Below are 12,276 nucleotides of genomic sequence, written 5' to 3' on the forward strand. Positions count from 1 at the left end.
CTTAACAGACACATATCTTGTTTTTTTTAACTCCTTATAAAACAGCATTTTATCATATTTGTAATAAATTTGTAAACTGCAATGTTTACATTTCCGATGTACTTTTGAGATTTGCCCATCTCCTTAGGGCTTATGCAGGATAGCAACTAATTCATAAAACAATTAATATCACTGCCTAGTATTTGGAGCAAATTTCATTTCATTTCATAGAGAGATTATTACTGTAGATAATGTTTTAGAATACTATATACTCATATTAACTTCTTCAAGGCTTCATCTGGAAATCATGCATAATCAACCATTTGCATAAACAGTGCAAAAATGGGAACAGCTGCAATTTTTGTATTTTACTGATTTGTAAAGCTTTTTTTCAACTTCATGGGCAGCTTTTAATTATTAGATAAATTCTCCACACCTTCAGGGCTGTTGTTAGAACAGTGACACTGAATAACTTGAGTTGTGCATAGTTTCCTAGACGACTGTAGGGTGATGGGAGTGTGGGGTAATTTACAGTCATGTCATGAGTGAAGATCTTTGCACACTGAAGTTGTGATAATCTATAAATTAAACACAAACCAAAAGAGTGATGATGAGCTTTAAATAATCTTGTTCATTGTTGAATGGTGTTTGGCTGGACATTCAGCTCAGCTGTTGAACTGTAAGCGCTTGCTTATGTGAATGTGAGTGTTTTTTCTGCTTGACTGGCGCGTTCTATGACTAATGCATTTTCAAGTGCTTATCACAAATTACCCATCAAATGTTTCACTGATGAGCAATTTAAAGCTCGGCTTTTATTTATTTTCCATTTGAGAAAATCTGCTTCTGCTTTGGCCATTTTATGTTAAGCACTAACTTTTCTGTCACGAAAGCTTCTAAACATCACGAAGAGCTGCCAAGATAAGCTCAAGCGGATCAGTTGTTGATGTTTAATGGACTGTATTTAGGCACTTGGGGAAAAGGTGTTGGGTTTTGCATTGCGTAAGCTGACAGTTGTCTCGAATTGACAGACAGTTAGAACTTACCACCTACTACGCAGCTGTTTCTGCACATAATAATTTGATTGTTGACTGATGTGTGTCAAGCAGCACAGGATGGAGTGGAGCACCAGTCACTCAAACGCTGACATTTCAACAGGTACGCTACATGAGCAATAGGCATCCAAAAGTTTGCCTGCTGAGATGGTTTGATTAAACAGTCAGAACCTTCTAGAAGGTCTTCTAACAAGGAATAATGTAGATAAGCTTGTCCTGCTGTGAACGATTACATACACTTGTAACCGATCTGAGAATACTATGCTGAAATAAGTAATTTCTTGATTGCAATATTAAGAAATATCAAAGAGATAATTGTAAATATCTGTAGCTTAAATACCATTTCTGCCACAGGACAGTGTAACAGCAAAGCCTGTTATAACATAGTAGTGGCCCTGCTCTCTTGCCACGAGATATCTGACTGTTAAAGCTCTAAAAGATAGTTTGATCAATCTTTGGAAACCATTTACTGTATGATGTTGCATGGTAGAATGCAATCACTGTTAAAACTCAGTTTTGAGGACTGAGTCATGAAATATCACCTTTAAATGAAATACCACTTTTAAAAAGCAGGTCTGCTTGACATCTCATTTCCTGAGAGTGCAGATTGTTCAGGTTTTAAGGTTCAACAGATCTTGTTTTATATTTCATTTCACTGCAACTTCAACTTCAAACACTTTGAGGGACACATAATTCACATTTATACACTCATACATAAATTTATGCATTTATTTATTTTATATAAAGGGCTTAAAGCTGTTTTTGTGTTGTCCTATTTTACTATAATCACTCTTTCAAATGGTATCATTAGAGGCAGAAAACAATGACTTACTCAGGGATTTGAGCATTGTTGGTTAAGTGTACTGAAGCCAGTGATTGCTGCTGTTAACTGAGGTCAAAATTGGCAGACCCTCCAGTCGATGCTGGATAAAAACGTCAGGTTATCTGTTCAGTGCTTCCAGCAAGAGGCAGAGAAAAATTACTTTCCATCCACGCTGCATCGACTAGAAATTCATCTTAACAGAGGACCACCTACTGCTGTCCAAAACAGATATTTACATTGCTGCGCTAAGCACCACAGTTCTTTAAAGCTGTTTTCGTATTTGTTACCAGGATTCAGGCCTCAGCTCGTCAGTAGAAATACAACCATGTGCAGAAATGATGCAGAAATTGTTAAACATGGAAACACCGCAAAAATTACCAAGTGCTTAGTGCCAAGTCTGACATAAGAGGAATGCATAGTTAAACAGGCAGTACTTACGAACATGACCCTCTTGGGAATGTGGTCTGACTCAACTAGTGGATTCTTGTAGAGCCAAAGCTCCTCTGGTTGAATCACTCTCTCAAAGGGCTCCAGAAACTCTGTAAATCTGTGGCAGAGAATAAATGCACATTGATCAGTAACTAACACTTTATGCACAAGTAATAAAAAAAGTACAATTTGAGAGATTGCATGACTTTTTAATATGTGCAAAGTACTTCCAGAAAAAGAAGACCCTGTCGTTCTTCTGTAAGGGTAACCACAACTGAGTCCATGTGAACAGGACGTCTTTACCCAAGATCAACTACTTTGTGGTCTCACGGCAAAGCGTGTAACAATCACGCTGGTCCACCGTGTCCATTTCATGCTTTGCCTCTCCAACACACACTTATTGAGCGGGAGCAAATTAGCATGCCCCTACTTCCTCCAGTCTTCTTGGGCCACCCAGTGATCTGTCAGGCGCGACCTTGTTCTCTGTCATTTCAACAAGGTCTTTTTGTCAATGCACTGTAACACGCTTCAAGCTCCTCGGTTCTGCAAGTGAGCTCCAAGAGACCTCAATTAAAAGTGTTTTTTAAACAAGGACTTCAATAAATCCATTCAGTCAATTAATGACTTTAAATCGGCAAAAGCAGCAGATGTTTTAATTAAGCTGAATAGATTTTAACCCTCCACCCCCTCAAAAAAAAGTTTAATATGATTAAACTTGTAGCAGTTCTTGGATTTAACAGGCCAACCTCCAGATGAACTGATGCAGCATAGGATGAAATACCAAGTGAATAATGTTCTCCTCCACAATGTGGGCCCTTCAGCAAAGCATTTATCTACTCCAATAGACATGCTCATTGTCCAGCGGCAGAAATTGGAGAATATTGTGGATCTGGTTCGGCTCTCCAGCGTGAATTTAACTGTGGAAAGTTAAAAAGGCCATTGGGCTCATGTGTCTTCTGTAAACATTGGCTACATAAGAAGGATAAACAACAAATTTTCTTATTTTCACAGGGAAAACAATTACAGAATTTTAATCTCTCAAGGACACATGCAGCACGTTACACACTGGGCCAAGTCTATTTGCTGGTCGGCTCATAATAATGTCTCCTGATGTTTTTGCAAAGGAGCAGCCTAATCAGTACTTGCTCGTTTTACACCTTGCTGGGCCCGTGCGCATGATTCACTTCAGCGGCATTACATTCACGGTATGTGGTTCACAATATATTATGCTGTGCTAATGACACGCAATATGCTTCATAAATTACTCAATTTTCCCAGCTTGTATTCTCTTTAGCTCTGTTGTTCAGGTATCGGTGACTGGAAATATTATTTTACTCCCCAGGGATTAAAAACATAGCAGTACAGACACACAGTCAAGTGAAGAAACCCCCCCCCCCAACTCACCTTAGATACAGACACAAATGGACAAACTGAACCTCCATTAGGAGCGCATGCGGCGCTCTTGGATCATTAAATACTGCAATGATCTACCTGTCGCTCTGTAAGGCTTATCTTGCATCCAGTCATTACATTCTTAATGAGTTTTAGGCACACGCTCCCTGAAGATAGCGACACATATTTTCTTTCATGGGTCATGTTAGAATGCACAGCATGCACAGACTTGCTCTGGTGTGTAATCACTTCTCTGCACGGCAGCTTTATTTGGGTCCATTAAAGTTTGCAGTTCCACATATAATAATAATAATATCGACCTTATACTAACTTTGCATGCTCCTGCCAAATGCATACATTAGGTTTGTATGGATATGAAGACTAAGAGTGGTTTGAGATTTGTAACATATCTTAATATGAACAATTTAGAGTCATGTTTAATTTTATGATTTTAAATTACATATGTGTTATGAAATTAAAGAAAGCAGACGCATATGTATGTATGTTTTTAAGGGATGAAAATCAGCTGGAACAAGCTCAGTACTGTAGTTGCATCTCTCTCTCTGCAGGTTTTGTAACTGTCACTTTAGTTGTGTAACTTCAAAGATCCCATAATGAGATTTTAAGCATTATTATACCAGCAAGTAATAATTTGTTATATAACGTAATGTACTGGAGTAATGGTGTTCTTAGCAGAGAATGAAGTCACATTTCCTCTGTGTGAGATAGTGCAAGCTTCTCTTTCCAGTGTTTTGTTAGCCAGTTCAATTACTCTTGCACATAAATGTGTGTGAGTCTCCTTCTTTGAATTTGTCGTAGATGGGCAGATAGAACTTAAGAAGAACGTAGGCATCAACGTTTAGCTGCACTGCTTAATACTACCTGTCTTGGATGGGCAATCCCATATGGAAAAGATATATATAAATCTTATAAAGTCTGTATCTGTCTTGTATGAAACTTGTATGAAAAGCATACAAGAGTGAAAACAGATATAAGATTCCTTGAAAAATTATATAAATGAAACTTGTATGTTTTGGATACTTTTGGATATATGAAAGTGGCCACTTTCATGAGTAAATCATATAAGCCTTATATGATTCACTATGTGAAGTAGGCCACATCTGATGCAAATCTTCTATAAGTTTTTTCTATTTCTTTTCCATATGGGATAAAACAGCCTAAAGATTGTTTTTAGTCTACTGTTATTGCAAAGAGAAACAGGGCATTTTAAACCAGGACAAAAAATGGTTAATGCATTAAGCCTCATAAAATATTTTTTGTTTCAGTTAGTTTTTGTTATTATTGCTACAACCCTGCTAGTCACATGACACACTTTTTGGGGAAGATCTCAGGAAGAGGCCCAGAATACTTGCTTTCTGTTTAGCTGCTTTGGTTTGCTGTAACAGGTAACAGACATTGGTGTACACTTTGTCTGCAAACACTCGCTAACTGCTTATTGTGCTAACCCATGAACACATAAAATGCAAACTGGAAACAAAAATTGTTTACCTTCAAAGTAAAACCTTTTGAAACATGTTGGTTGCAACACTAAGACACATATTTTACTTTGAAGGTGAGCAGTCTCCACTTCCAGTTTATGATACACTTTTTCAAGTTTGTAGAGAAGCTGTTGTCTTCCATGCAAACTACAGGTGACTCCAGCACTCTGCTAGTGACCAAATCAATGACAAGGAGCTTTCTGGCGTTCCAAACACTTTGCAACCAACTTCACCTGGTGATTTTGGTTCCATACCACTCGCCAACCAGCTGGGGAATAAAAAATGTGTTCCTTGCAACCAGAGGTGGCCGAGGACTGAGGCCTAAAGGAATCTCAATATTGAACCTGTTGATGGTGCTAGAGTGCTCAGACATGAAACTTGGTCTGATTTCCATTTTTATGTTTTCCACTATCACTAATCAGTGTGCCAAATTGCAGAACTTTTAACCATATGCTTTAGGACTATCATAGACAGAAGAAGACAGATGATGAAGAATAGAAGAAGGCGATGGTGAATAAAAACAATATGGATGCTTGTGAAGTTTTGTCACTCGGTCCCCAGTAATAACTTGACTGAGTTGCAGCCATATTCTGAAACAACGGACAATGGACGACTCGGTTTTATTATGGCATTGTATTTTCATTGCATTTTTTTCTCTCTCTCTTCAGTGGAAATGATTGCTTTCATAAGCTCGAAATCAAATGCCTTTTGGACATGTAATATTCCTCATTCTTTTGGAGAATTTGTATCAAATCTCTTCTAACAAATCAATGCTGCCCACACGGGATTTCCTTTGGCTTGAAATTCAGATTGAATTTTTTGCCTCATCTTTTTCTTTTTTTTCCCAAGTGATAAAATTTATTAAAATGTGAAATTCCAATATAGTTTATGTGCACTTTAAGGCTCTAGGCTCCAAAAGTCAAAAACAGAATTCATTCTCATTTCTGTGGATAGAAGTACCTGGAAATTAATTTCACCTTTATTGTAATTTACAGACTGCAGCGAACACATTTACAAGGTGGTGATGGAAGATCTTTTCTGTGTTTGATAAAGGAAGGACCATGCTGATCGCATCAAGAGACAATGGGGAGAAAAAAAAGTCCTCAGTATGTCCTCCAGGAAAATATTTGCAGGCAAATTGATTTATAAAGTTGTGAAAGAACTGTGTAGAGTGGTGGTGGGCTGCGTCAAAGGTAGAATTGGCACATTCAGATGGTCAAAATGTCTGAAAGGTCTGAATTATGGCCTTTTTTTATTTATTTATTTATTTCCTGTTAAATACTCATCTTTATTCTGCTCATTGCAAGAAGATAAAACAGGCACTGCAAATGACCACAGGACCTGAAGCTATAGGAGGAGACACAGAGAAGAAAGCAGCAGAGGAGCAGTGACAAAAAAGGCCACCACATCAGGAAATGCACCACAAAAAGTTTTCTATAAAAGCAGACTCATCAAGGCTCCGCTGAGCCCACCGACACAATCTCTGGCAAGAAGAGACAGCTAAGTGCCCATAAAGAGGAGGCACAGCAAATGCCCTGAACTCAGCACCGCCTGCTGGCTGCCTGGGGAGTACTTCATTTTGTTTTATCAGCTTCTGTTTACCCTCTGTAGGAGCAGTATTGAGCAAAGTGATAAACGTCTCTACAGGGGCCAAAGCATAATAGATTAAGCCAACAACAGACCTCAAGTTGAATATGTAAAGGTAACTATTGTTGGCAAAGAACCTTTAAGAAAGATTTAATGGAGGCAGTTAGTCTGATTTTTCTGCAAATTGTGTAACTGTATAGGGCCATTTAGGCTGAGTGGAGACAAGGTATGCTACTAATGTCTACATTATTTTTTCTTTTTATAGAGGACAGCACAACTGCCCATTTGCGATGAAATTTGCCTCGTCCCCATTCTTCATCGTTAAAGCTCTGCATTTGGGCCAATTTATCACCACCGGCTCCTATCCATCTCTCCTTGATACATATCCCAAATCTGATGAGCGCAGCCACAGCTAAAGAAATGAAGCAAAATTATTTCCCAACATCTGCTCTCCCTCTATCGTGCTGAAACAATTGGGAGATTTAGCATACAACAGCAGAAAGAACAATATGAGCTTCTTATTCGAAAGCGCTTGATTTACAATGCACTGTGGGCAGAATCGTGGCCTCGGGAATACATTCTTCTGCTGCGCCACTGTGACAGAAAGTGATTTAGAGAAAAAAAAAGTAATGGAATTGTTCCTTAATTAGTTATGCAGTGAAGCAATAAGGCACACAGAAAAGCCAAATGGCTTAGTTGGATAAACTTCAGGCAAGTTTCCATTGTCAAACAAACCACAGCCCCATTTCTAAAAGAATTGAGACACAGTGTGAAATGTAAATAAAATAACAGTGATTTGCAAATGAATTTAACCCAACATTTAATTGAGAATAATATAAAGACAGCAAAACAAATTTTGAAATTTTTAACTTTTAACTTAGTTGAATGTATGAAAAATGCCAACGACAGCCCATTCTGACAGGTATAACATTGCATTTTTGCACCAAGTTAATTCCCAAAGAGCTATGAGTGGAAACTTTGGCATATCTCTGCATGGTGTGCAGTGTCTCCTTAAAAAATTTGAGGAAACTGGACGAGTGAAAGACAAAAGAAGACGTGGCAGGCCTAAAACACAATCTCCAGCAGATAAATAGTATCTGAAAGTCTGTGCTTAAGAATTATGAAAGCAAAGACTTACTCAACAGGTCTGACTGCAATCTAGAGCTCATGAAAAGAAACATTTCCTCAACTACAGTGTTTGGTCTCCTTGGTTGTCAAAGATTGCTGGCATCGGATAGAAAATACCAAAAACATCTGTTTCAACATTCGATATGTGTCCTTGGATCCTTTAATGTAATACAGGGTTTAAATAATCTGCAAGTTATAACATTTTTCTAATTAATTTTATACAAAGCTCCAGCTTTTCTGGAATTTGAGTTGCAAGTTTGAAAGTAATCTTCCAGCTAAACATCTGTGTGTGTGTGTGTGTGTGTGTGTGTGTGTGTGTGTGAGATACAGAGAGAGAGAGAGAGAGAGAGAGAGAGAGAGAGAGAGAGAGAGAGAGAGAGAGAGAGAGAGAGAGAGACTGTGTTTGTATACCAACTTATCACAGATACATCCAACAGAAGCTGAGAATTTTCATCAGTCCTGATTTCATTATATCTGCGAGCAGGGGTTTGCTTACTGTAGCTTGACTAAACTGCCCAGAGCCCTTATTAGACTACAGTCACACAGGTGACTGTGTACAGGTGCTGGAGGCAGCAGAGCAACACTTATACTACACAGCTCACTTTCTGTGGCAGACAGAGTGTGTGACCTTCATCTCTCAAGGGGAAAGGGAAATATCAGGGAGCCTTACAATCTCCATGACACAGAGCTCAAAGCACAGTACAAGTGGTCTCGTCTGGTGTTTTAGAGTTAACTCTCAAGCAAGTCTCTTCCTTCCTAAGTGGGGTTAAGCTGTTGTCCTCATTTTGCTGTGCTTTACACAGAAGTTGTTCTCAGCTACAATGCAATATGTGATGCAATCCAGGGACACATTCATAAAGATGCAGGCATTTTGTCAGGTCATTCACATTTGATTGCATTTGCACTCTCAGGAGGTGCACATTTGGCAATCAGCTAAGCAACTAAGAGCTAGTTGTGTGTGTAGTGAAGGGACTGAGGTAGGGGAGTGCGGGGCTGACCATCTGCCACATTTGGGACAGAATTCGAAATGACTTTTCCCACCAGAGGTAGGCAATCATTACTGCCTTTCCTCTCGGTCCGATGCCACCCCTCCACTTATTACTCCAGTCATTTAATCATAGAGGAGGCAGCTATTCAAAAATGAACTTCTGAGATTTACAAGCTATTAGGATCAGAGGTTATGTCAGACCCCACCCTTCACTATTTAGTGAATCTGATTGACTTCTGGTAAACTCCTATTCATTTTCGCTGCACAATATCAAATGCAAATTGAGAATCAGGGCAGTTCAATGAATCTAAATGGTCAGCAGTGAACGTGAAGAGCGGGGGCTTCATTGTGTTTTATCAATAAAAATGTGTACTGATAGAAGAGAGAAAGGGCTATGCAAGGGATAAATAATAAGTTCTATGATGGGAGAGAATAGAAGAGCAGAGTCTGCTGGCTTTCTGATCTCTGGCTGAGTTATGTCCCAGTGGTTTGCTGGCACACACGTGGGCTGTTTTGGAATGACTTCCTTCAAGCATGCTGCTGGGATAGCTCTCTATATTGTCTGAGCTGACTACAGCACAGTTTAAAAGGAATAATTGAGCAATAATGCACAGACTAGATTTAGAAAGTTTAAGAATATGGTTGCAAAAAAATTTACTTTTTGCTTACAGCTTTTTGGTAATTGGAAGACTTTATTAAATTCTTTGGTTCGGTTCAACTCAGGCATAGAAGTGTATCTAATGACTTCTTAAAGTGGGTCAAAAACACTTTCCCCCCTGTTAGAAATAGAGTGAATGAGTAAGCTGAGAGCTGAATGAGATGAATGGTATGCAGATCTGTGAAATGTGCTGTGGCGATGTTTTAACCTACAAAAGTAGAATTTGTAATGATTGATGGCTGAGAGTCACAGTGGATGAGCCTGGATTTATCACAAATCCACAACTTACACACACTCAACACTGCTGAAAGGGAAAAGACGAGTACGGGTTTTTGCTTAAGTTACAAATTTTTATTCCACATAGGAGAGAAAAAAATCCTGTCTCTGCTATTCCAGCAAAATCAAATCTAACTCCTCTGGCACAGCTGGATTAAAATAAGACAACCGGGTATCTGTAATTTAATATAGCGCTGCTGATGATGGAATTGGATTAGCGCTGGTTCACAGTGGAGAAAGAGCGAAGCTGAACGACAAACTGAGGATACATTCTTGATTTAATTATGCAAATTTTATTTCATTTATTACCGGGGCCTGCAGACCACAGCACAGCAATCCTGTCTTGATACTTAACACATGCTTGTATGCTTGTATGTGTACGTGTGTGTGTGTGTGTGTGTGTGTGTGTGTGACTGTTGCTCACTGACCGAAGGCTGGAAGATAATTGCACTCTTTCAAAACAGAAGTTTAAATCAGGCTAGCAGCGATCTACCTGGCAAAATTCTGTTGGATATAATGACATTTGAGGCTGCATGTTTATTTTTTTAGGCTGCAAAGAGACCAGACAGCAGGGAAACAAGTGGAAACAGAAGGCATTAAGCTTGGAGGCCAGGCTGTGTGACTGGTTATGGCAGGGGGTTTAAAGGCTGGAGTTTGGAGACAGAATTGAGGCTTGGGAAATCGAGTCTTGAGCTGAGGCAACGTTATGCCTCTGAGCGAAAAAGTTCTTTAACCTTTTCCAGCAAAACAGTCGCAGCTTGAGTTTGGATTGGATACACATGACTAAATCATAAAACAAAGGACGTACACTTGCTATGGGGAAAATCACCCTTAATAATATTAATATAGCCATCAGAAGTTCCTATAGAGCCAACCATGACTAGCATTATTACTGTAACCTTAATTTCCAAGACATACTAAAAAATTCCAAGTGGCTTCTTTATTTTGCAAGTCGGAATTTTGTGTGAGCAATAAGTGTCACATGCCCTCTACTTTCTGTGTCTGTGCTACTGGTTACAGTCAGGGCTTTGGCCAGACGTGTCGGGAATGCATAGCATCAGTCCTGTCACAGGCAGGGAAGAGAGGAGGGGAGCAAAATAGATGCTGAGTGACACTGAGCTAGCGCTGCCTTCCCTGGAGGAATCCCGTCTGAAGTTGGCTAAAGAAACAGAAAATCCTTCACTTGTCACACAAAACCCTGGTGGGGGATACAGTGGAAAACTAGGTCCTTTTTTATTTTAATTACCCATTGATGCTGGCTAAATCAAGAGGGTGCATTGAAAAGCTGAGGGCTGGCTTAGTAACACTGAAGGTGTCTGTTCACGATAAAAGCCCCACAGACACTTTTGGAAAGGTCAGAGCCTCACATCTGAGGCAGGTATTAGGAAATGCAGCCATATGAAGCTGGCAGGACATCACCAAAGGGACACGAAGGAAGCATGGTGGGGTGGGGGCACATGGTGAGATAAGTGTACCAACCCACAATAGGAAGGAGCAGAGCGAGGCTGCCATGTACTGAAGATTTGCCAGAAAGCTTTGCACACGCTCAACAGGTCCAAAGCTTATATTCACTGAGCATGCTGAGTAAATGCATCAACTTTAACACCCCACTGGTGTTAACTCATCATATTAGTTGAGCTCTCTCTCTCTCCATTGTGCAGAGAAAATTGCCACACTCAGTGCCCCCACATAAAACAGTAGCAACAAGGAGCTGTTCTACAATAAAATGCTGTCGCCTGAATTTCTGACGCACGCAGCTTATCGACGGCTTTTAATTCCACACTTTTCAATGATGGCTTCACTGTGACACGGGAATGAAGCAACAGGCATCAGCCTATAACATTTCAAAAAAAATTGTTTAACACATTGGGATATATAATAATAATAATAATAATAATAATAATAATAATAATAATAATAATAACTCATTTAAACCTAGCTACACATCTGTAATCCAATTGATTTAATCCATACAATACAAAATGCAGGTGTAACTACTACGACTGTTAGACAAACAACAGAAATATCCATGTACTACTTCTACGGTATGTAACAGGCTATTGTTCTTCAAGGAAATGATAAAATTCCCAAAAGCTCTGCTATGTAAGCAGGGGCCTGTCCAACAGAATTTAAAATTGGATTCTAAATTTCAACGGAAGTCAGTGAAAGGATGCAAGGACAGATATAATATGTGACCGCCAGCTAGATTTTGTTAGCAGCCTTGCTGCTGTGCTATGCACCAATTGGAGACAAGCTTTGGAGGACTGAGAGATGCACGTGAAGAGTGAATTGTAATGATCAAAGTGGGAGAAAATTAAAGTGTGTACTAAAAGATGGTTGAATGACAGTAAAGGTTTGATTTTCGCAATATTTGAAAGATCAAGGAGACAAGACTTGGTGACCTTATCCTGTGTCAACATTGAAGCTACCAGCTGTTTGCTCATCATCTCAGATCATTCAAGTCA

The 12,276-nt window shown here is 39.3% G+C and overlaps 1 protein-coding gene across 1 annotated transcript in view; it reads right to left on the reverse strand.

Moving 5' to 3' along the window:
- plpp4 (phospholipid phosphatase 4) overlaps nucleotides 1-12,276 on the reverse strand; it is a 48,686-nt gene that overhangs the window by 19,794 nt on the left and 16,616 nt on the right. Inside the window, exon 2 of the mRNA XM_063491544.1 lies at nucleotides 2,293-2,401. Within this exon, the coding sequence (XP_063347614.1) occupies nucleotides 2,293-2,401 (109 nt within the window). The remainder of the gene's footprint in view (nucleotides 1-2,292; nucleotides 2,402-12,276) is intronic.

This window comes from Pelmatolapia mariae, linkage group LG13 (assembly GCF_036321145.2).
Source record: "Pelmatolapia mariae isolate MD_Pm_ZW linkage group LG13, Pm_UMD_F_2, whole genome shotgun sequence".
NCBI classification, from domain to species: domain Eukaryota; kingdom Metazoa; phylum Chordata; class Actinopteri; order Cichliformes; family Cichlidae; genus Pelmatolapia; species Pelmatolapia mariae.